Genomic DNA, 25,465 nt, shown 5'->3' with positions numbered 1-25,465 from the left:
AAAACCATGCAGCATGAACCAACACAGTTGTGTGTAATACTCTTATGCAGGGGACAGATCTGGCAATACAAAAATATTTGTGAGCTGCAATTAAAAAATTTAAAATAAAATAGCTTTATTGAGTCCCATGGTGTGTGTATGCATGCATGTGTATGTATTTACAGTTCACTAACTTTGTTGAACAGAAGAATTCCAATGGAAAAAGACACCCTACTTGTACATATGTGGGCATCCTGAGTAGTCACACCAGCTTTCTGGCTGTGGGCAGGCCTGCAGAGCTGAGTGGATTCATGAGACTCAAGGGCTATGGGCTACTCATCACTGGCTGATGGTAAAGCAAACCAGGAATAAAGAAATTGGGGACCCTAAGAGGCCACTAGTGCTGGCCAGCCTTGCTGTTGTGTTTCACAGCGACTTCATGGGCTGTTTTGCCAGAAGGTTTGTTCTGGTGTGTTAGAAAGTCAGGAATCACCATATCTCTGACTCCTTTAATTACTTGTTCAACTTTTCTTTCTTGAATTTTCCATAAGCCATCTTATCTTGAGTTTACTTTTAGTATCAGAAGGTTACACTGGTTTTGGGAAATGAATTAATGTAATGCAAAAAGGTTGCTTCAAGTCATTAGAAATGGCAGTCCGTAACACTTTCTAAAATAAACAAACAGAAACAATTTCTTGGAAACTTTAAGTAGTATATAAATAATATTTTCTAGCAGAAGTTTAGTATCAAACCACTAGAAATTCAGGTATAGTTGCTTAAAAGTTCCATTGGGAGGTTTTCATAAAAATTAAATGTTTGAAAATGATTTTGTTATTGGAAAAAATATAATTTCTTACTCTCTACTTTTATCATGCCTACAAATATTTTAGCAATCAATTTTTTCATATGCATTGATTTCAAAGGCATATAGCTGGTTTGTTTCAGGATATTTAAATCCGTTTTCTTTTCTAGAGATAATACTTGATTTTTAGCACTTCGCTTTTAGTTCTGATTCTATAATGAAAAATAAAGTTAAAGAAAGAATGATTATTAGAAGTTTGTTTCCTTCCAACATTTTAAAAGAAATGTAGTAATTGGAGCGGGAAGTTTTGTTTACCTAGCATCAGAAGAGACTTTTAGAGAATCTTTGTCCAACTAAATCAGCATGAAGCTTTCCTATAAAGGCTATGTAGTAGATAAAAGTTTAGAGAGAAAGTATAACCAGAAAGATCAAAACGTTGTGGGGGGTTTCATTAGACTTGTAGTAACTGGATGTCTGCCCATTTCCCCTTGGCATTTATTGCTATAAGCTGAAGGATATTTACAGCAAACACCTGTGACCATTCGATAGCACAAGGCAAACCCGAATAACAAGAGAGCAGCCTACCATCAATAACAGACAGCATGTCGGTAGGCACATGTCCCAGCTCCCTCGCCTCTCGGCGGGATACCTCTGAGGTGTGTCCTACACTGTCTCCCAATGCTCTCCAGTAGGACTGAGCTCCAGTTACCCACAGTGGAAACTGGCTTGATAGTACATTCTTTATTGGCCTCTCAATTTTTCTCATCTCTCTTCCCCATTCCTCTGTGGGTATTTCCAGATATCTCTTCCCAAATAAACTACATGCATTCAAATCCTTAAATTCTGCTTCCGGAGGAACTCAGATCCAGACACTGACCTTTCATATGAGAGATTCTGTATATCAGGGGTTGTGCCCCTGTAATGAAGCATAAAATAAGTCCTTTATTTCCAAGAGTGTTTGGCACAGGTTAAAATAATAACCATTAGAAGGGATTTAAAATATCTGTAGGTAGATTTAGACTCAATAGAGGCCAGGCATGGGGGCTCATTCCTGTAATCCCAGCACTTTGGGAGGCTAAGGTGGAAGGATCGTTTGAGCCCAGGAGTTCAAGCCTGCAATAAGCTATGATTGCACCACTGCACTCCACCCTGGGCAGCAGAGTGAGACTCTGTCTCAAAAAAACAAAACAACAACAACAACAACAACAACAAAAAACAAACTTGATGGAAATAATAAGCCAAGTTTAGGTAGAGGAATATGAATCACAGATGGCAACTTTTGAACTAATCTATTACAAAAAGTTGGACAGAATCAAGAGAATCGGGGATATTTGCAGGACCCAATGTGTGGGACACCAGCTTTTATATACAACAACCAAGAAGCACTTTAGTGTGACAACACTTTTTGCCACTCCATCCAGCTGGCAGCATCTGATGCTTCTCCTCCTGGTGTCCCCTCCTACCCCTCTCCATAAAGTTCTGTTATCATTGATCTCTCCTCTGGAAGAGGAATTTGTTGAAATCTTTTATACATTCAACAAAGACTTTGCTTGTGTCACAAGAAAAATCAGGGTGCTGCGCTGAATTCAGCAGCCAAGCAGCCTGCTTGTCTCCCCAGGGAACAGATGGGGGTGGCATCTTGGTAATCAGGAACTGGGACACATTGGTAGATCACATATTTATAGCGGGCAGGACTGGGGCAGAGATTTCAGGCTTCCAAAAATAGTCTTAAGTATGCACCCAGAATTTCAAACAACTAAATATGATTTTGGATTAATTTAAGTAATCCCAGAAACCATTTCTTTTTAATGGTTTCAAGAGATTGTTGACCAAAACAGGTGAACAGATCACCGTAATCCCATAAAATGTAATTTTACAGAGCTATATTCTCAATGTGCAGCTGGTGAGACTTTGAATGACAAATCTAGCTGTGAGACTGACAGTCTGCAAAAGATGGACAGAAAGGGAAACATGACCTTGAGGTGTAAAATGCATTAAGAATGCCAGCACTTCCTTTACAGAGGATACCCAGGGATACAATTAATACATTTACAGGATTAGAGTGGGGGAGAAATCTTGGAACTGGGCAACCTCTGCTCTAACCAGCAGCCTCATCACTTGAGGGTGAGATTTCACAGACCTGAGTTAGAGTCTCCTGTTCATGAAGCAAGAGCAGCTTCGTTCCGGCCCCTTCTGTCCTCTGCTCCAGCATGAGAGAGAAGTGTTCAATGCCTTTGATGGAGAGCTTCTCTTGAAGGGTTAAGATGACATCCTTACAGAGGAAACATGAACATGATGAGACCAAAATCGAAGCTGCCATCTTGTGGAGTCTACCATGACTGAAAAGTGTTTGTTACACATGTAGGCTGCCAATCTTGCAATTTTATACTTTTGGTTGATTCTGAAATTTAATGCTGCAAAGATCCAAAAAGATGCAGAAATGAAGTCTTCCTTCTCTTGCCCTTTTCCTGGCCTCCTCGATCATTCAAAATCTTTATGGAGTTCAAAACAGAGAGTTAACAAGGTAAATAGCTGGAGGAGGAGCTTAATATCATGTAAGCTCTTGATATAGAAAGGTTGTCAATAGATTGTGCAGTGTAGCCAGTTCAATTCTCCTTTTCTCTAAATGGGGTAGCAATTAAACCAGTTCTGAAAGTGGTCTGCCCCAAGGGTTGGAAAACATGGCCTGCATGCCAAAACTAGCCCACCATCAGCTTTTGTAAATAAAGTTTTAATGGGACATGGTCATACCCATTTGTTTATCTAAAATCTATGGCTGATGTTGTGTGCTGCATCAGCAGAGTTGAGTAGTTGCAACAGAGACTGTGAAGACTGAAATATCTGCTTGTTGACCCTGGGTTACCCTTCTGAAAGAGCAGTGTAGTGGTTGTAAGGAATGGGGGCTAAGGAAACAGTTAGGCTTCTAATCCTAGCTCTACTACTTATTAGCTGTGCAGCTTTGGGGAAGTTATTTAGTCGCTAAGTATCTTAGTTTCCCTGTGTGTAAACTGGGGATAATAATAATAATGCTTATCTCAGAATGGATATAAAGATTAAATGAGTTCACACATACAAAGCGTTTATTATAACATTGTTTGGCACACAGTGAGGGCACCATAATAACATACATATATTTATTTTACATCTCTGGGGAAGGTGGAATGAGCAAGCTTTGTCAGCAGTCTTTTATAGGATTAAGCATTTATGATCAGAAAGGTGTTCCATATACAAACACTCACATGTAAAACTACAATGTAAAACTAATCTCTTCAACCTATACTTTTTTCATGTACTTGAAAACTGGTAAATGATCCCTCGAAGATAATTTAGACTCAGATGCTAAAAATTCTATAGGGAAGTTTTGCCCCACTGCAACATTTGGAAATTTCTGGAGACATTTTTGGTTGTCACAATAGGGTTGGGGACACTACTGCCATGGAGTGTGTAGAGGCCAGAAATGCTGCTCAACATCTTGCAATGCAGAGATAGCCCCACACTAAAGAATGATTTGGCCCAATATCTCAACAGTGCCAAGATCCAGAAACCTTAGAGTGAAAACTTATAGTTTTCTTTTACTGACTGTTCTGATGTTTTAATCCTTCTCTGTGGTCCTTTTTCAATTTCTTCAGGCTCCATTAAATCAAAGATCCCCACATCCACCCACTCCTGAAAAAAAATCATTCAAGAGAAATGCTTTGACTATGTTGAATTTCAAAAAAAAAAAAAAAAAAAAAAGATTTCCCTGCTTTATAATTTTCTCTTAAAGCCCAGGAAAGAGAAAACAAAACCAGCCTTTGTGTGGCAACACATACTTTATAAAGCATTTTCCTGAACCACCAGGGAGGACATTGGAAAATCAACAGCAATAGTTTTTCCCTATTGTAATTCTGCAGCAAGAATTTTGGCAATTTTTGTTACACAGTGTCATATTCCTTTCATAACTACACTATTTCTACTTTACACCTACCAGCCAGTGTCTATTGTAATAATGAGGCTGTTAGGTATAAGATAAGATAACTTGAATTTGATGTGAACTCTTTGCATTTCTTCCTGTCTTCTCATTGTCATCTGCAATCCTCAGGGAAATCAAACTTAGTCTTGCATATGTTCCGTAATAAAGAGGCTGGAGGGAATGGACAACAGGGCTTTCTTAAATTTAGATTTATTTCTGTTAAGAAATGCATTCAAGTCTTTACCTAGGTCTTCAGGTGGGGTAGGGAATCCAATGGCAGGGAGTTGACCAGTTGACAACACAAAACAAGGCCATGGTGTCAGAAAGAGCTGTAATAATGTAGCTCTGTGGGTTATTTCAGAGGTCTGCCAATTGTGACCTGTGGGTTATATCTGGCCATGCCCATTTGTTCACATATTGACTGTGAAGTAACAGATTAACCTTGCCTAAAGAAAAATTTGCTCTTTTTCTCCACTCTTAGGAAGTAACCTGTAAGCCCTTGGACTGTCCTGTCTGATAGGAGTGTTTTTGTTTACTGGGTGGCCTTGGGCCATACCAGATAGTCTGTGCTAACAATTGATTTATAGTGAGAACATTGGGCCATATGGTATCAGCTCTAACTCTGGAGAGACTGGATACTAAGGTCAACCATGCAGGTGGTTAGCTGTGTCCATGTGGAAAACTCCCAATAAAAACTCTGGACACCAAGGCTCTGGTGAACGTCCCTGGTTGGCAGTACTTGATGCATATTGTCATGCATCATTTCTGGGAGAATTAAGCATTATCTGTATGAATCCACTGGAAGAGGACATCTGGAAGCTTTTCACTCAATCTCTCCTGTGCCCTGACTACGAGCCTTTCCCATTGCTAATTCTATTCTGTATTCTTTTGCTATAATATACTGTAATTGTGAGTATAACAAATTGCTGAGTTCTGTGAGTCCTTTGGGTGAATTGTCAAAACTGAGCATTGTCTTAAGGACTAACCAAACCCACCTGTTCATGGCTGCTTTCCTGATATAATGACAGAGTTCAGTAGTTGAAACAGAGATCAAATGGCCCACAAAGCCTAAAATATTTACTATCTAGCCCTTTCCAGAAAAAGTTTGCCTACTCTTGGGTTAGTTGATCAATAATTACATTAACATCTCACCACAAACTGATAATGAATGAGGAAAAAGGGAAGAAGACCTTTCCAGTCATCACCATTTAAAATTAGAAGTCTTGTATGAAGGAAGTTAATATTTCATCTGGAATGATTTAAGGATGATTTAATGCTCCAACATCAATCTAATATTTTCCACTGCATGACCTATTAAGCCACTACATACTTATAGCAATTCAAAACAAGCTGCTTGCTGGTATCATGACAATAAGAATACACAGTGAGTGGGTCTTTGCAGAAATGCTTCTACGTGTGAGGTCTATGCTGATTAATTAAAAAAATCAACAAGAATTAGAGGTCGGATATTGATAGACTTTTTAAACAGTGGGTTGATATTCTCTTGATAGATTATTATACAGATAATCACTAGGTACTCTTTTACCTTCATAAAACCTTTTTTACTGTGCCATGTGAAGAAAGCCTATTTTAGGCTGATGAAGCATTAGGGAGCAATCAATTTCTGAATACACTTTTGTCCAATAAAAGGAAGAGATTCTGTACTTTTCTTTTCCAGGAAGAAAGCATGTGGGGAAAAAAAACCATATGCTTTGCTATAATACCTATTATCTAAAACTCACCTGTGGCTCTGAAAGAATAGGATTGCTTTGTGAGTCTTCCTTTCCAGCCCTTCTTCTAAGAAGCAGGCCTCATTTCTGCCTCTTTATGCATCATTACCATGAAATTGGTTACAGAAATTAAAAGTAAATGTTACTTTTACATTATTCTACCCCTTGTTTTTTGTTGGACACCAAAGTAGCAAATATTCAATTAACAGCTAACAGCTTAATCTTCTGAGCAGCTGATATTGCTGAGAAATCATGCTGGCCTTGGGCAGGGTGCCAAGCCTTCTTGGTGATAGTCACACTATTTTAATTAATCTGTAGTTGCATTAAAATGACTAGCTCTAGTGTTTCTTCACTGACAGCATATTATATTGTTTTGCAACACCAAGAGAAATAAAAGAGCAGAACCTTCTTGGTTTAAGCTTTTGGCTTTGGTTTGGTTTGAAGTATTAACAGACTACATTATATGGAGGCAATCAAAAAATTGCAGAAATAAAGGGATAGTTCTGAAAGAAGATGCTGCTACAATGGCTCACAGTGTCCTGCATGTTGTACCTGAAAGAGTCCAGAGACAGAGTTTACCAGGTCATCTTACCTTAATGGAAGTGCTGCAGTCAAAACGAAATGATTTGGTCTGCCCATTTTCCAGATAGACTTTCAAAACATTTGGCATAAAAAGAAGTGAGTTGTCCTTAACAGTTTCCTGTTTAACAAAAAAAGGGGAGGGCATAAGTTGATCAAACTATAACTCTTCTCTTTGCAGTAGCAGCACATCTATAGTTTATTCTAAGCATGGCATTAAAAAGCAATCAAACTCTCTAAGGCTAACAAGGCATTCCTTTGGTGATATGTGAGTTAAGTTGCTCATAGCAAAATACATTTGCTCATCGGAAAATCAATCAGATGAGTTTTTTTTAACTCAAGATTCCCCACTGGCAAACATGATTGCAGACATGATTCTTTTGTAATTAGGCTTTGACATTTGGAACTACAAGCCCAGACCTAAGCAGGGCAGGACGTCTTGAGCAGAACAAAGACCAACAATGATGCTGTTTGATGAGGTACTGTTGTTGCCTGGCAGTGTCATGATGGTGAGTCATCAGCATAAATAAGCTTCAAGTATAAAGTTATTTTGTGAAAGTATTTTCACCCAGTTAGGAATGATTCTTAAACTCCAAGAGAACTCTATTAAATCTTGCAACTGCAAACAAAAACAAAAACAAAAACAAAAAACAAAACTCCAAGGGAAAAGATAAGGAATGGCTTAATGTGTTAAGAGAGTAAAACATTGTCTATAATGAACAAGATCATAATCTAGAAATAACTCGGAAAAAGATGCCAGCTTGAAACATGACAAAAAGCAAACAATAGAAATGTTATTTCTTTGCATTTTTTCTTTCATTGGAAGTAGTGAGAGATGAGAGAGAAGAAAGAAGGAGGAAGAGGGCACACTGAATGACTTCTATAAGTCCCAGGAGAGAGCTGAGTTATTCACATGTAGTTGGTCATAAAGTCCTAGGAGTTGAGGAGAACTCAGCAGTCATGAGTGCACACATCCCTTGTTTTGCACATGAGGGAACTGAAGGCAAGATGTTCAGGAATTCGCCAGTGTCAGAGAGAATTCAGTCCCTGAGTATTTCCATAATGGGCCTCCTGCCTTTCACTTCCTATTTCTTTTCCTGAATTTCCTCCCCCTCCTTTCTGCTCCTGTGGACTTCCTGCACAGTCTTGCTCTCAAGACACTGAATAAATCTGGATCCCAGTCCAGAAGAAATTGCGCTCCGTGACTCAGAAGACCAAGGGTAAACTGGAAATGAAGACAGTCATGAAGTCTGAGGAGCATCCACGTGACTGAACATCCCTGCCATTCACAAGCCTGTGGCAGGGCTGTGGAGGCTTCAGGAGATGATTATCCTCAGAGGTGTCCTCACACATCAGCTGCCTTGCAGGAGTCCTGCTATATCCAGGGATGAACTGACACTGCTGTAGCAGCTTCTAGGATCATATTCTTTCTAAAGATGCATAAGCTACCTGGTTACCCAATTACATGCTCGAAAGCTCTGGGCAGAAAAGGTAAGTTTCAGATGACTTTCTGCTATATATTGATTCATCTGTACCTTCCACACTTCAGCTAGGACAGTCTTGTTGTAAATTAATAATGTACAGTGACCGTGCATCCAGAGTGATGGGACGCATTGAGAGGCACAGAACAGACCATGCTCACAGGGCAGCACAGCCACAGCCTCTAGCCTTCCCCACAAGCATCACAATAGCTGGACCCCAAGTGGAGCAGCCCTAGATCAGTAAGTTTTGATTCAAAGACAGTTGGAGCATGAGTGCCTTGCCCAGGATGTACAGGCCTACATCTTCAGATTCAGATCCAGAACCAACCTCAGAGAAGAGTTTGTGATCAATAATGAATATATCGTAGGTGAGATTTTATCCTCGTGGATTTATTTAAACAATACCAACAGAACACCAATGCTCTGGCATTTCAAAGGTCCAAAAAATATTAGTGCCTTGGATGATAGTTTTCTGAAAACTGAAAACACTTCAGTATATTTTTGGGAGAAAAAGTCAAAACATCCTGTTGATAGTTGCATTATTCATTCTGAAGATCAATTAATTGCCTGAGTAATCATGATTTCTATCAGGACCTATTTATGGAGATGTGGGTAGTATTTCTTCAGTTCTGGTTGCCTACATAAAATTTTTCCATCATTTTAACTTCTTTGCCTGATTAGTTGAAAGATTAGGCTTTTCTGGGGAAGTGAAAAGGAGAAACACAATACCTTTCTCAAAAATACATAAAGCGCTATCATATGGAAGAATGCTTAGTTAGCAGAATGGGAAGAAATAGGTGGAAGTTTCAAAGAGGCATATTTTGCTGAGTATGAATGAGGCAGTGTCAGTGATCCCAAATCATATGAACTCCTTTGCAAAGTAGTGATGTCTCTGACATTGGAAGCATTCTAGGAAATCCTGGACTACCACATATTCTGACCATGCTAGAGGAGATTCAGGCCCAACCTGATGATCTCTGAAGCCCTTTACAACCTTGAGATTTGACACCTCTGTAAAAACCAACAACCAATTTCAGATCAATCATTCCAGTGGGACTACTGACTTTGTTTGAGTGCAAAGCTTCTGCCTCATTGACTTTCCCTGAGTCACAAAGCAGGCGACTGTAAACTCACCGACACTTGGCCGTTGATGATGACCTCCTCAGAGAAGCGTACTTTGACTGGATTGGACTTTAATCTTGCCTTTTTTGCAGCACTAATAAATGCTGATTTGGGAGACTAGAAGAAAAGAAAACATTTTATCTGATTACTGGTAACATAATGCAAACCTTGTAACAGTTGTTTTCCATCTTAGGTATGCAATAATTTTGCTAAAAAATAAAATGCTTGGTGCATGTCCGATTCAAGGACAAAATGCAAATTATAGATGCAGTCAAAACTCTGTCATGTCTATAAGTTAGTAAGTTTGATTTAGTCACCAGATCAGAACTACCACCACCACGTTCCATGTTTTAACTGAGCACATTTCCAGGGACGTTTTAAAACAATGGCTGCAAAAGCACACAAACTCTGCTTTTAATAGAGAGCTTTGAGCACAGTGTTCAAGGTGAGGTGGTAGTCAGATCTAATGTTGGGTTTATGATGAATTGGTCATTAATCATCTATTTTAATGAGGTGGAGAAGAGCCATTGATAGTCCTAAAATGATTGATAATCCCATTGTTATTCACATTAAGGGCATATGGGCATGTGAGCAGACAAGTACTCTCTCTCTCTCTCTCTCTCTCAAGCACTCATGCTTTATGTACCTGCAACCTGAGTTTTAGCCCCTTCTTGGTAACTTGTGATCCTATGATCTTACTGGGCAGGGTAGAGACGAGACCTTTCCTTACAATTGAAAGTTGACTTCATATTCTTCCTCATCTTATGGGCTCTTTGTGCTTTATGATCCTCTCCTTTCTTTTATTAGAAAGAGGGGCCATGTGGCACAATTCTTCCTCGGAAATTGGAAGTACAATGGGAGAACCTGCCTAGAAGGGTGCTGTGATACTGGGGCATCCCTTGCTGCATGATCTTGGTAAAGTCACTTTATCTGAGAATCACCATTGTTGCATAATTTTAAAGAAGCCTAAGGGGAAGGGAACTCACACCTAGTATATATCTACTATGTTGCAGGCATTGTTGTTTATTTTTAAAAAGAATTACATTCTCTATGAACCCTAATACAGAGATAAATAGTTTTAATCATACAATTGTTGTTTTATAAATGAAAATGGTCAAATACTGGCAATTGCCTATGGTTCAAACTAATGTTTTCCATGCTATATAGTCTTAAGACATTGAGGCTGTTGCATAAAGAATTCTAGTAATTGACTCTAGAAACAACACAGAGGCATAACCCTCTATTTATTGTACTAATCTAGAGATACAAAAGCCAACTAGGTGACCTATGCTTTGGTTTTCAAGTAAAATGAATTTAAAAAAGGACTCTCATCCTTGTCAAATACAAGTATACTTAAGATCAATTAAATTTAAAAAGCAATATGATGAAATAGATAAATCAAATGTCCACCTGTACAATGAAATATTATTCAACCATAAAAAGGAATGAAGTTCTGACACATGTTACAACATGGATGAACCTGGAAAATATTACGCTAAGTGAAAGACACCAGACACAAAAGGCCACATGTTGTATGATTCCACTTACAGGAAATGTCCAGAATAGGCTAATCTATAGGGACAGAAAGTAGATTAGTAGTTGCCACGGGCTGGGGGTGGAGGAGAATGAGGTAATGAGGAGTGATGCTTAATGAATACGGGGTTTCCTTTCGGGGTGATGAAAAAGTTGTGAAACTAGGTAGTGGCAATGGTTGTAAAACATTTTGAACGTACTTAATGCCACTAAATTGTACACTTTTAAATGTTTAAAATGGCACATTTTATGTTATGTATATTTTACTGTAATAAAAAAGCTGTTGAAAAAAGTATGATAAAAGGTGTGTGTGGGGTGCGTGTGTGTGCGTGCGTGCGTGTGTGTGTGTGTGTGTGTGTATTCCTGGATGGAGTTTTTGCTTTAATACCAGGAGAATCCTGTTATTTCTAAAGTTCCCCTCCACATCTATCCCATCCTTTGCTATGAGTAGTGTCTTAGAAGACTGGATAAATGGATGATTTGTCTCCCAGAGCTTGAATTCATCCATTTATGCAAGATGTTTTAACAGAATGGCTGCCCTCTTTAAAAAACAAACAAACAAACAAACGACAGCAAGAAACCGAAAGAATAGCTTTAAACATGCTCAACGTGACTTTTAAAAGTCATGCTGCAGAGCTGAAGTGATGTGACAGGGTGTTCTCATCAGTATCTTTGTAATTATAGGCCAACTTTAGTAATGATTAACGAGCAAATCATACAGTGGGGAGTGCATTTGCTTTTGATATGTCATTTTTTAGCTGAAGGGAAAACATTATTCTCCTGTAATGATTTTAGGCAGGCGGTATTTACATTGGCACAATGAGTTGAGCACAAGTGAAGCGGCTGTAATAAAGCTACCCAGAACAGACACTACTAATTAGATGAGATGTTTTAATGCAGTCACACCCCACTTCTCCAGCATTGTTTGGGAATGAAATAGTTCACGTGTTCAGTGCGCCAGATACCGAGGTTTATTCCTCTATGCATCTCAATTTTTAAATGTTATATTTTGCCATATTTTTCTAAAGTGTTCCACCTAATTCCTTGCTTCAATAAAAAATATAGAGTTTTCGGATGCATATCATTTGATATGACCTTAGAGTGCCATGGTGTTCCCAGGGATCACGAAAATACATAAGGTTATTTTCCCCTGAAGTAAATAGCTCCATATTTACTAGCCATGCTGAGGCCAGTAAACATGGGGCTATTTACTTTAGGGGCAAATAACCTTATGTACTATCTCCTCTCTCTAGCTATATGTAGCATGCCCATTTTATGTAACTTCATTCCTGTATTTATTTACGATGCCATAATGAGAAACATGGTAATTTAGGAAGACCAGAAAGGAAACTAAATAGCCAAGGTTGTTAAGTAAATATTATTTTATACACAATTTGAAGTCAACAGACTCGGGATAAACTTCTAACTAAGAATTCATAACAAGTAGTTTTTTTTGTTCTGGGTTTGTGACTATTTCATAAAACTGACAAACGTTTTGGAAATTACTTTTTGATAACAACTACATAGGCTCTCCAAGTCTGAAGGCTACTTAATGAGAATCAACAAAGTACTGGCTTATTCCACTGGCTAGAGTTACTTGTGTTATATGGGGTAATGTAAACCAGTCATGACTATAGTTTTAACACAGATTTATCTTTGCTTTCAAAAATATACGATGTGTACCACTTGAAAGCCTGCTGAATTAATTCTGAGCAACCTGTAGGTGTTGATCACAAGCACTTCATATCCTGTGGTGGAAATAACAAGTAATTACCATTTAGAATAATCAGATTCTCCTACTGTTAATTAATTTTAAGATTATCAGGCCCCTAATCAACCCCTGTACATTTTCCAAATTTGCTGTTGCTAAGATGGCCACAATAGTGTGTGGAATGCTCCTGATGCTTTTGAATGCTCTTAGAAGTTACTAGAACATATTTTGAAAAAATTACAGAAATAAGATTAATTTCTGAAATTGAAGGGCAAGGTCTTGAACTTGCAATTCCTAGAGCTCTACAGTATTACTTATATAGCAGGTATTGAGTGAACATTTGGTGAAGACTCACCTACAGTTATCACTGGTTGGCTTAGTTTGGAGTCTCCAAAATGCAGACCTAAGACAAGGATTCACAAGCAGGTAGCTGATTTGGGAGGTGCTCACAGGAATCCCAGGTAGGTGAGTGGGGAAGGCAGGCAGGAAGGGAGAATAAACCAGTAAAGCATTTGCTGTTACTAAGGCACCACTACAGGCAACTGGAGCTTACTCCTGCTGGGAACCTCTGGGAAACAAGGTAGACCACATGCCTCAGAGTTATACTGTCTGAGGAGAGAGGGAGCTGGGGTATTTATCCACCAGTTTCTGTCAATCATTGATGGAGTGTCTCCTTGTATTGTAAGTTTTCAAAATTCATATTTTCCTGCTGCCTCAACATCCCCACAAACAGGATGTGAGCACCCTGCCCAGGCAACCAGGTGCACCAGTGTGATAAAGTTAGCTCCTGCCACAAGTACTCTTTCCCACCCTCCCCTGACTGTGACTTAGTAACATTTAAACAGACCAATGAAATTCCCTTGCACTTTTCTTGTGTGTTCCACCCTGACCCCCTGATAAAGGCACTTGCCCACAGGCTCTACCCTCTCTGTCTGCTCCCCACCTGGTTGGTTGAATCGGCTCCCTTGGTGCTCCCTCTCATGTGACCCCTCCTCTTGGCATGCAGTTTCTCTAGGACCTGTGAGTATAAAAAACCTTCTTTTTCCTGCACCTCTCCTGTGTCCCCTCTTGTGGCTACATCTGACTGACCACCATGTAAGAGAACACAAAACACAGCCTTTCTAGGAATGATAATTCCTCAACACTTGTGGCCTGCTCCATGAGCATGCTCCTGGGGCCAGGAAGAGCCCACAGGCAAAGACTCACAGGTGTTCTTCATTGGAAATTGGGCTGGCATGCTCAGCATGACGTATGGTCTGGGCTCTGATAGAATGTGCTACACTGGGGTTTCCATGAAGAGGTGTGTATCCTCTCTCAGCTGTGTGTAACACAGTAAAATGTAGTTAGGAAGATGGAGGCAGGAAAGCAGGTCCCTCAGCTCTTTGGACTAGAAGAAACCTAAAGGAATGTGAATTATGCTAGCTCACGGGACACCAGAACTGAGAGAATGACTTAGCTCAAGTCCCGTTGAGTTGGGGTTGCATGAGGGGAAGTTGTAGAAACTCTTTTTTGTTTTTTGAGACAGAGTTTCACTCTTGTTGCCCAGGCTGGCGTGCAATGGTGCAATCTTGGCTCACTGCAACCTCTGCCTCCCAGGTTCAAGTGATTCTCCTGCCTCAGCCTCCTTAGTAGCTGGGATTACAGACATATGCCACCATGCCTGGCTAATTTTGTATTTTTAGTAGAGACGGGGTTTCTGCATGTTGATCAGGCTGGTCTCGAACTCCCGACCTCAGGTGATCTGCCTGCCTCGGCCTCCCAAAGTGCTGGGATTACAGGCGTGAGCTACCGCACCCAGCTGTAGAAACTCTTTAAATACTCTCTGTCTCAGGTAAGATTGGCTTTGGAATCCTAGACTTGGAAACTGTAGAAAGCAGAGTCAAAGGAAAAAAGGAAGGAGCTGGCCAATGAAAGATCTATAATAAAAAAGGATAACAGTACAAGGAAAGAAGATGTTATATCAGAGCCAAACAAATAAAACCCATGAGTAACCCAGAAATTCCCCTTCTAAAATTCCATCCTGGGGAAATACTAACTACAGATTAAGACTTATAAGTAAAGATTTTCTTTTCGGAATTATTTATAATAGCAAAACATTAAAGACGATGTGAAAGGCCCAATGATGGGGGTTGGTTAAGGAAATCTTGGTTCAGTGTAATGTTTTGCAGCCATTTAAATGATGCTTATAAAGAGTTTTTGATGACATAGGAAATGTTTATGATATATTTAGTAAAAGAGGCAAAATAAAATTATATGTACAGCATGATCTCAACTAAGGCATAGAAAAAAAGACTGGAAGGAAATAGGTCAAAATGTTTACACCGGTTGTCTCTGCGGGAAAAGTTTGCCAACACATTTTTCTGCATCTGTATTTCTTTCTGTACTTCCACTTAGTACTTTTTTTTCCCAAGAAAAACAGTAAAAATCGTGGTGGTGGGGAAAGCCTACCATAATACTTTTTTAAAAAAATTCAGCAACCTATTAAGAATTACTTCTTATCAAAGAATTTCAGGGATCCTAAGACTCTCACCCCATTCCCCCTTGACCTAGGTCTCATTGGAGATCAATTTCTGCAGTTGTGTCATGTTGGGGTACCCTGGGCACACGTGGAATGTGGCCGGAAGATATGAACATCAGCTCTCTATCTTTACTGGACCTTATGCAGAAGAAATACAACATTAAAAATGCTGTCCAGCAAGTTGCAAAAGAAATTAAAATGCTAATTTTTATTGTCTGTAATAAAAGTAGAACTTATGGACTTTCTTTTGGTCTGCTGGGTCATCTGTTTCTGTTTGTCAATCTTGATTGCTAAGAAGATGTTTAACAAATAAATGAAACTCAGTAAGTATTTTTTTTTTTTTTTTTTTTTTTTTTTTTTTTTTTTTTTACAAAAAGCAACTTGCTTGTAGTAAAATCCAAACACAAAAGTATAAGATTGCAGTCTTGTCTTTTCCCATCTGCTCTCCTCTCCATGTCTGATATCCATTTAAAAAACTTTGGGGTTTTAATTCTTTAATTTCAACTTCCACACCTCGGAGGAGAGAAAAGCCATTTGGGATTTGAACAGTAAAGGGAAGACTTTAGGTGGGACAGTGGTTCTCAGCTGGGAGTAATTTTGCTCCCAAGGGACATTTGGTAATGTTTGGAGACGTTATGGTTTGTCACAACTTGGGGAGAGGGTGCTACTGGCATCTAGTAGGTACAGGCCAGGCATGCTGCTAAACATCCTATGATGCACAGGACAGGTCCCCATAACAGAGAACTCTCCAGTTCAAATGTCAACAATACCAAGGTTGAAAAACCTTGAGGTAGCATTTAGAATTTGGCCTGAGACTTGAAAGGTGAGAAGGATTTATTTAGCGAGGCCGAGGAGGTGGTGGGACTGGAGTCATTTCTCGAAGGAGAGTGGTCAAAGGAAAGTCAAATATGAGAGAATTTATCTGCAGTGATTGGGCAAGGGGAAAGTGACTCTGGAGCAGAGGTACAGCTGTTGGCTATAAGAACATGTGACACTTCCTCCTAAATATTGTGGCTAAGTGTTGCCTTTCAATGTAGCACAACGGCAAGAGCCATCCGAACTCCTAGAAAATTCCAGATTATCTGTTAAAAGGAAGTGCCATGATTCACTGATAGTAATCAATATTCAAATGAATAACAAGTCACATGGACTCCAATGGCAAACAGCAAGTAAAGTCACAAGACACAACCATAAACTTACATGTAAAACTCTTCTTTCTTTTTCTAAGTTTACTGCATGAGGTAAAACAGTATCCCACATTGCAAAACAAACAAACAAACAAAAAACAAAAAAACAAAGGTCCTGCCTGATCTTGCGTTTTTAATAGATTATAAAATGTAGAAAGAGAATTTGGGAATGACAATGCAAACATGAAGTTCCATCAGGAATTTATAGTTGTTCAATCTCAATTTATAGTTGTTCAATGCTTATTACAGACATTTACATTGGCTTTACCCAAATGAATTTGTCCACTGCAAATAAGAAATGTGGATATATGTGAAGTAAGTGAAAATGACAATTTGGTTAACCAAAACAATCTAAAAACAGCCCAGCTGCATTTTATATAGAAGCACATGGAAGGAATCTCGGAATCAGACAGATGAGGAGACGAAGGTTCTGAGCAGCTATGGTAGTCACTGCTGACTCGTTTGTTATACTGCTGGGAGCTAGATCTCAAGTCGTGGTTCTCTAACATCCTGGGGCCTCCTTAGTTTTCAAATTCCAATGTGTGTGTATGTGTGTAAGTTCTGTCAAAGAGATGGAGTTAACAGTAACAGTCAATATTAAACTGAGCTTTTAATATAAATATGCATAGTTACATCCTAGATGGCATAATTTGTTGTCTTGGTTAGTTCTGTTTGTGGTCTTATCAGAATCCCGATCTTTATCATTTCCTGTCTAAAATGCCTAGCCCACAGAGCTTAGGGGAAAAATTCTGGGACAGGGGAAATGAAGAGTTTGGTCAGAAGATGGAGATCAGCAAGTACCGGAGCCCTTTAATTGATATAGAAATGCTCCAATTCTATGGGGAAGAAAATAGGAGCTTAAGCAGGCTGGAATCGCTGCCACTCCGTATGAAGGACAGACTGACAGGAACCGTTTTGGGAAAAATCTAAAGGAATTTGCCTCAGTAATTTTTAGTTCAACTGACAACGTATGAAATTTGCAAGCAGTTGCAAGTCTATACAAATAGAAAGGAAATTAGTGGTTGCCTAGGACTGAGTGTGGGAACAGGGATTAATTGTAAATGGGAACAGGGATCTTATTGGGGGGATGGAAAGGTTCTCAAACTGGATGGGGTGATCGTTGCATACCTCAGTAGATTTTATGAAGACCATAGAACTGTACACTGAAAATGGATGAATTTTATGGTATGCAGATTATACCATGATAAAGTTGTTTTTTTTTAAATCACAAGAACTGTCCAGTTTTTAAATCACTTTCCGCCCTCCTAACCATGATAGCTGAAATCAAATGCTGACAGCATATATCATATAATATCTACTCTTAAAGCAGGCTTTGCTAAAATATCCAGTTCTCTGCTAAATTATTTAGATGGGGATAAGAATAACAATTATGCATCGACCTCCTACAATTAGATAGTCTCATGAGATTTGTGTTTCTTAAGCTGGAAACCATAAGAAGGTCTTGAATTTAGTGTCATTTACAAATGTGACCATTGCATAGGACTGGAACAGTTGGTTGTCTTTCAAGAACTTTAGAAAATGTATTACTCCCTTTTCTCTTCAATGAATGGCTTTGCTAACATGGAGTATAAAGTACAAAAATAGTCAAGATTTTTGAACCCATATTGTGAGTGTATGTTATTTTTCTCTGCTGTTATTCATCATCATGGTTTTACTGGAGTGGGCAGAAGAAACAAGAAGCCTGAGAACATTAAGTGGCACTTTTATTCACAGAACACTTACAGGGTAAGGCTGAATGACAGTGAGGAGTATCGATTCTTTGCAGCTTCTGTAAGAGAGAAAAACAAACATATTTATGATATGCACTGAGCCCGGACTCTAACTAGTAAGAGTTTTCTTTCAAAACAAAATGTGTGATGTGTTAGTGAATGTTCCCTGGACTCCCAGGATAGGGTAAACCAAATAGCTCAGATGTAGGCTTTCAGACCACACAAAAGCCAAAATGAAGTGTTTCCTGAGTTTAACAAACTGCCCAATTGAAAGCTTCCTAGTAAGTTTACATTGGGCAATATTGTCTGTGCTGCCAAACAGCAGGACCTTAAAATAAAACCCAGGAAGGGAAGAACAGTTTTAGAAGCATCAACTAAGTCTCTTATTTTTTGCTGCTCTCAGAATTGATTCTCCCCTTCTGATTTTCCTTTAGCCTGTTTTTCTTTGCTGCTTAAAAATTTCTCTGTAGTTTTCTGTCAGGGGAAGAGATTTTTTAAAAATTCTGTCAGTTCATGGAACGTCATTACCTCTCAGGATCAGCATCCAGAAAGAGAAATGTTATTGTAGGTTTCTTATGAAAAAAATAGCATCCCAGCAAACATCGGTTCCCATACTGTGTGGCTTAGTAAGTCCCTGGTCACAATGCTAGGACCCTGGGCTGATAAATATTTCAGACAGGCACCGGTTGGGAAATATTACTCACAATAGGCCGCACTTCAGGGCTAAAAGCAGAACAATGTAATATAATGGTTTATCTAATTCCCTCCAAGTAACTCAAACCCTTGAGGAAAAATCTTATTATGGATTATAATAGTTTTTCTTTCTTCCCTTCTTTGTTCCTTTTTAAATCATGACTAGGAGAAAGGTCAGTTGCCATTTTGTTGAAGAAGGGCTGATTTTTTCTACTTTAGGTTGTAATTAATTACCTGCTTTTCTGATTTATTGCCCACATGAGTAAGGGGAAGGAGATCTTTTGCAAGGCTGTTGCCTGGAAGAAGTCACTGCAAATCACACTTCTAGCACTAACTGATTTGTGGCTCGGCCCACTCACTCTGGCTGGGCTGGACCATGTAGTAGGGAGTGGGGTAGGGGAAGGGAGGGATCAAGAGGGCAGGGAAAGGAGTAATAGAACTAAAACTCCAGGAAGACTCAGAACACTTAGGATGATGGTGCTGGTGGGGGCAGGAAGGTAGCACAGTGCTGATGGTGGCCCGTCTGCTCCCACAAGTTCCCAGTCACCAAGGCTGGCAGGGAGCCCAATGACTGCAGTGGACAGAGCAACAGTGCAATCAAATGAGAATTCAGTGGATAAGATGAAGGATCTGCATTGCTGGTGGGAGTATACACACGTGTAGCAGTTTGGGGAAGCTATCTAGCTTCAATAGGTCAACTTCAGTGTCACAAACACCATGACCCAGCCAGTCAACTCTGGTTTTATATCCCCCCAAAAATTCTGCTGCTAGCCTTTAAGGGGAGGTGGATGAGGATGTTACTTGCAGCAGAATGCGTGGGTGTGAAGTGTCAGAGGCAAACTGGGTGTCCATCTCCAGGATAACAGATATGAGACAAATATGTGGAAAGCAACACAAACAGAAACAAAGCACTGTTTCTTCGTTTTTGTTTAAGTTTTCCTCATTCTCAGGCAACAAGAAACGTTTATGAGATAAGAAATGCTCTATAACCCCATTGACCAAAGAATGTGTGAGTGCGGCAGCCGTGTTAGTGGAACTATCTGCCCTGCCTGGCTTGTCCTGTCTGAGTCTGATCCCAGAGTCCTCAGGAGCAAGCAATGGGCCCTGGAAACTCATTCTCTGCACCCAGCTCATTGGACCTGAATGTTGGAATGAGCCAATCAGATATCCTCTCTCCAGAATCAGAACTAAGAGACACAGAGACTAAGAGAGTTGGGAGCCAAGTCACATTCATGACCTAGCACCAGAGTAAAGATTACAGATGCCAGTAATCCCCTGAACAGTCCTGGTTTCCACCATTCCTGAGGGCTGGTTGTTCACCATTTTGCTAGAAATAAAATCATTCACATAAATGATCTCAGCAGGATATCGATCATCATTCTGAGAAAGAGCTTTTACTTTTGTTTTCTCTCATCTTAAGTACATAATCATCATCTGCCAGACAAGAAGAATTAACTCCATAGCACTACAGATCCCTTAGGACTCCTAATCCAAACCTAGGTGGAAAAAAAGATGGAAGCCATATGTGTTCATATGTTACAGAGTACTAAGATGAACTGAGACAGAATCAGCTGAGGCCCCATGCCAATACATGCCAATCATTCCCACATGCCAAAGAAGGGTGCTGCAAGATTTTCAAAGGTGTTGAAAACCAGAGTTTGGAACCCTTACCCCTTACTCATCTTGGGATCTGACTCATGTCTTCATTACAAACTGAAAAAAAAGGCAACAGGAAGAGGCTGTCAGAAGTAGCACATGCTCAAAGAGCAGAGGCTACATTTGTGCAGTTACTACCCTTATACTGAGGCAGGCCCAAAGTATGAGACTCTTGGAAGATGCAGTAGAAACATTGGCCTGGGACCTCCTGATCAACTGAGCTACTTTGAGGGATGAGAGGGCCTTTGCAGAAATATACAGAATCCAAGGAGCATTGAGCATAACCTGCCCTTGGTTTCTGCCTGACACAAGGGGGCTGCAATAGGAGTAACTCGACAAAGAAATCTTCCAGGAATCCATGAAAGCCACCACAAGGAAAGAGTCCACCAACATCACCTTCCATGGACAAAAGAAAGTAATGCTGGATTACACTGGTGCCAATCAAGTGAGAACTTTCTTGCCTTTTACCTCACCATCTTGGCTTCATTTCAATCTGGAAGGAGCTGAATGCTGGGGCAGTGGAGAAAACATTGATAATGCCCCTTAACCCACTGCAGGCTTCCCAGGCCTGAACTAGGCACAAGGGAGGAATTTTGTGGAGTTGGAAGTTTTGACTATTACATGACAATCAAGTATTAATTGTGATTACGAGTGTACAAGTGACTGGATAACTTTCTGAACCTGTTCAATATGTTTATGGGAACTACCTGAGATTTTGTTGAGGGCTTGGAGGAACTGGCCCTGGGGAGCAGTTATAAGTGGGCAATGTGGGGAAAGAACATAGTTGCCTTATGATTGTACCCTCCAAGACCTGCATGCTCTACTTATTCCCAACTTCTATTTATTTATTTATTTATTTTTTATTATACTTTAAGTTCTGGGGTACATGTGCAGAACATGCAGGTTTGTTACATAGGTATACACGTACCATGGTGGTTTGCTGCACTCATCAATCTGTCATCTACATTAGGTATTCCTCCTAATGCTATCCCTCCCCTAGCCCCCCACCACCCAACAGGCCCTGGTATGTGATGTTCCCCTCCCTGTGTCCATGCGTTCTCATTATTCAACTCCCACTTATGAGTGATAACATGCGGTATTTGGTTTTCTGTTCTTGTGTTAGTTTGCTGAGCATGATGGTTTCCAGCTTCATCCATGTCTCTGCAAAGGACATGAACTCATCCTTTTCTATGGCTGCATAGTATTCCATGGTGTATATGTGCCACATTTTCTTTATCCAGTCTATCATTGATGGGCATTTGGGTTGGTTCCATGTCTTTGGTATTGTGAACGGTGCCACAATAAACATACGTGTGCATGTGTCTTTATAGTAGAATGATTTATAATCCTTTGGGTATATACTCAGTAATGGGATTGCTGGGTCAAATGGTATTTCTAGTTCTGATCCTTGAGGAATCACCACACTGTCTTCCACAATGGTTGAACTAATTTACACTCCCACCAACAGTGTAAAGCATTCCTATTTCTCCACATCCTCTCCAGCATTTGTTGTTTCCTGACTTTTTAATGATCGCCATTCTAACTGGTATGAGATGGTATCTCATTGTGGTTTTGATTTGCATTTCTCTAATGACCAGTGATGATGAGCTTTTGTCATGTTTGTTGGCCGCATAAATATCTTCTTTTGAGAAGTGTTTGTTCATGTCCTTTGCCCACTTTTTGATGGAGTTGTTTGTTTTTTTCTTGTAAATCTGTTTAAGTTCCTTGTAGATTCTGGATATTAGCCCTTTGTCAGGTGGATAGATTGCAAGAATTTTCTCCCATTCTGTAGGTTGCCTGTTCACTCTGATGATAGTTTCTTTTGCCATGCAGAAGCTCTTTAGTTTAATCAGATCCCATTTGTCAATTTTGGCTTTTGTAGCCATAGCTTTTGGTGATTCAGTCATGAAGTCTTTCCCCATTCCAATGTCCAGAATGGTATTGCCTAGGTTTTCTTCTAGGGTTTTTATGGTTTTAGGTCTTACGTTTAAGTCTTTAATCCATCTTGAGTTCATTTTTGTATAAGGTGGAAGGGATCCAGTTTGAGCTTTCTGCATATGGCTAGCCAGTTTTCCCAACACCATTTATTAAATAGGGAATCCTTTCCCCATTGCTTGTTTTTGTCAGGTTTGTTAAAGATCAGATGGTTGTAGATGTGTGGTGTTATTTCTGAGGCCTCTGTTCTGTTCCATTGGTCTATATATCCTTTTTGGTACCAGTACCATGCTGTTTTTATTACTCTAGCCTTGTAGTATAATTTGAAGTCATTTAGCAAGATGAACTGGTTTGATTAGATCATATTATTTGAGTCCACCCTTTGACTAAGACAGGGAGGCTTAGAATCTTGAGGTGAAACAATAAAACAGTAAACAAGAGAATGAGGGATAAATTGTCAGACAAAAAAACTGTAAGGTGGTAGGTTGGGTGGGAGAATGAATAGGCCCATAAGGCTGTGGGACAAATGCTAATTTTCCCTAGAGCAATGCTCAGTGGCACTGAATTTATTTGTTCACTTCTAGAAAGGGAAGCTGATATGCACAGCTTCAGTGCAGTAGCTGTTAGGAGCAGGCAAGGCCCTGGAGAAGGACTCTTGTTAGTCATCCTTGATGCTAATAAGCATAGACCCTGTATTAGATTCCTATGGCTGCTATAATAAATTACCACAAACTTAGTGGCTTAAACATGATGCAAATGTACTATCTTATATTTCTGGAAGTCAGAAGTCTCTAATGAGTTTTGCTGGGCTAAAATCAAGGTGTCAGCTGGGCTGCACTCATTCTGAAGACTTTTCAACTTCTAGAGGCTCCCTGTATTCCTTGGCTCATGGTCCCTTCCTTCATCTTCAAAACCAGCAGTATCATCTTCAAATCTTTCCCTGACTGTCACTTCCTCTTTAACATAAAAGGACCTAGCGATTATATTGGGTCCACCTGGATAATCAAAGATAATCATCTCATCTCTGACTTAATCATAACTGCAAAGAAAGTCACAGACTCTGGAAATTAGGATGAGGACATCTTTCAGGCGATCATTATTCTGCCGACCATAGACATTAGCTTTATTAGTTACCTAGTGTTTCATAACAAATTCCCACAAAGCTAGTTGCTTAAAACAATACCCACTTATTATCTCACAGTTCATGTGAGTTAGAAATATGAGCGTGGCTTAGCTTGGTCATCTTTTTCATGTTCTCTCTTGAGGCTGCAATATTTTGGCCAGGGCTGGGGTCCCATATGAGAGCTCGTTTGGGAAGGATTCACTTCCAAGCTCACTTCAATGATTTTTGGTATGATGAAAATCCTCTTTAGGCTGTTGGACCAAGGGCCTCAGTTCCTTGTGGGTAGTTGGCTTGAGGCCACTCTCAGTTCCTTGCCATGTGGATCTCCCCATCTCACCAATGTGGCAACTTGCTTCATCAGAGCCAGCAAGGGAGGGAGTCCACTGGCATGATGAAAGCTACAATCTCATGTAACATAATGATGGATGGACATCCCGTCACTTTTACCACACTTTATTGGTTAGAAAGCAAGTCACAGGCCCCACCCAAACTAAAAGGGAGGGAAATACACAAATCTATGAATACAAGTGGAGAGATCATTGGGGTCCATCTTACATTTTGCCTGCCACATGAATAAAGAGACTTCTAGCCTAGTAATCCATATGTATCTTAAAAGTAGTTTCAGGCTGGGTGCAGTCGCTCATGCCTGTAATCCCAGCACTTTGGGAGGCAGAGGCGGGTGGATCACCTGAAGTCAGGAGTTTGAGACCAGCCTGGCCAACATAGTGAAACCCCGTCTGTACTAATAATACAAAAATTAGCCGGGCATGGTGGCACATGCTTGTAATCCCAGCTACTCTGGAGGCTGAAGCTAGAGAATTGCCTGAACCCAGGAGGTGGAGGTTGCAGTGAGCCAAGATCGCACCACTGCACTCCAGCCTCGGTGACAAGAGTGAAACTCTGGCTCAAAAAAAAAAGTAGTTTCCATTCATGACTTAACCTCATGCAGAATTTCTTCTTTCAAGAAATTCTGGAAGAAGGACTGCTCAGCACACTTTATTAATTTGAAAATGGGAACTATTTTCAAAATATGTTGATTATATTTAAAGTCTTTACAGCTATAGTAATTCTTTGTAAATTATCTGACACATAATCTAGATTGACTTTAATTTTACTATTTAATGAATAAATGAAGTTGTCTGAATTGAAATAAAATATCCAATATGTTATTTATCACCAGGACTAGGGACATGCTTTTCTTCTCTTTTTTTCTCGTCTATAATTATGTAATTATAACCTGCCAAGCAAGAAAAATTAACTCTATAATGTTTTGGATCCCTTAAAATTCCTAACCCAAAGATCCTAGGAGGAAAAAAAAAAAAAACAATGATCTACACCATTTAAAAATAGCCTTAACAGAATGATTAGAATCAGGAATAGAAGATTACACTTTTAAGCCATCAAATTAACTTCTTTCTGGGATGGCCTAAAACAGCTAGAGACCATTAAGAATCCAGTTATAACTACATTTAGATAAGTATTATTTCATATTAAATTCCACATAAATTTTCTACTTTTGAAGAGTAATTTCAAATTGAAGAGCAATTTCAAAATTGCTGTGACAATATTTTTTAAATGGTTGAGTTTGTTAAAAATGTCATTTTCATCCCTGAATCACAGTGCTCATCTCTGCAGGGGAATATAGTCTATCCTACCCTAAACCACTCCTGTCAAACTTGCCTTCAATTCCTCTCTCTTCATTTCTTTGACAAAGGTCTATTCTTATCGTTTTTT

At 39.6% G+C, this 25,465-nt stretch overlaps 1 protein-coding gene across 4 annotated transcripts in view; it reads right to left on the bottom strand.

Annotated features, from left to right (window-relative positions):
- FRMPD4 (FERM and PDZ domain containing 4) overlaps positions 1–25,465 on the bottom strand; it is a 581,071-nt gene that overhangs the window by 31,277 nt on the left and 524,329 nt on the right. For all 4 annotated transcript variants that reach the window (XM_009234590.3, XM_002831379.4, XM_054544336.2 and 1 more), the window contains 4 exons: positions 18,338–18,383; positions 9,658–9,762; positions 7,056–7,163; positions 2,922–3,053 (listed from right to left, as the gene is read on the bottom strand). In XM_009234590.3, coding sequence (XP_009232865.2) covers positions 2,922–3,053; positions 7,056–7,163; positions 9,658–9,762; positions 18,338–18,383 — 391 coding nt within the window. The remainder of the gene's footprint in view (positions 1–2,921; positions 3,054–7,055; positions 7,164–9,657; positions 9,763–18,337; positions 18,384–25,465) is intronic.

This window comes from Pongo abelii, chromosome X (assembly GCF_028885655.2).
Source record: "Pongo abelii isolate AG06213 chromosome X, NHGRI_mPonAbe1-v2.0_pri, whole genome shotgun sequence".
Taxonomy (NCBI): Eukaryota; Metazoa; Chordata; class Mammalia; order Primates; family Hominidae; genus Pongo; species Pongo abelii.
This window is presented reverse-complemented; position numbering and strand designations above follow the sequence as displayed.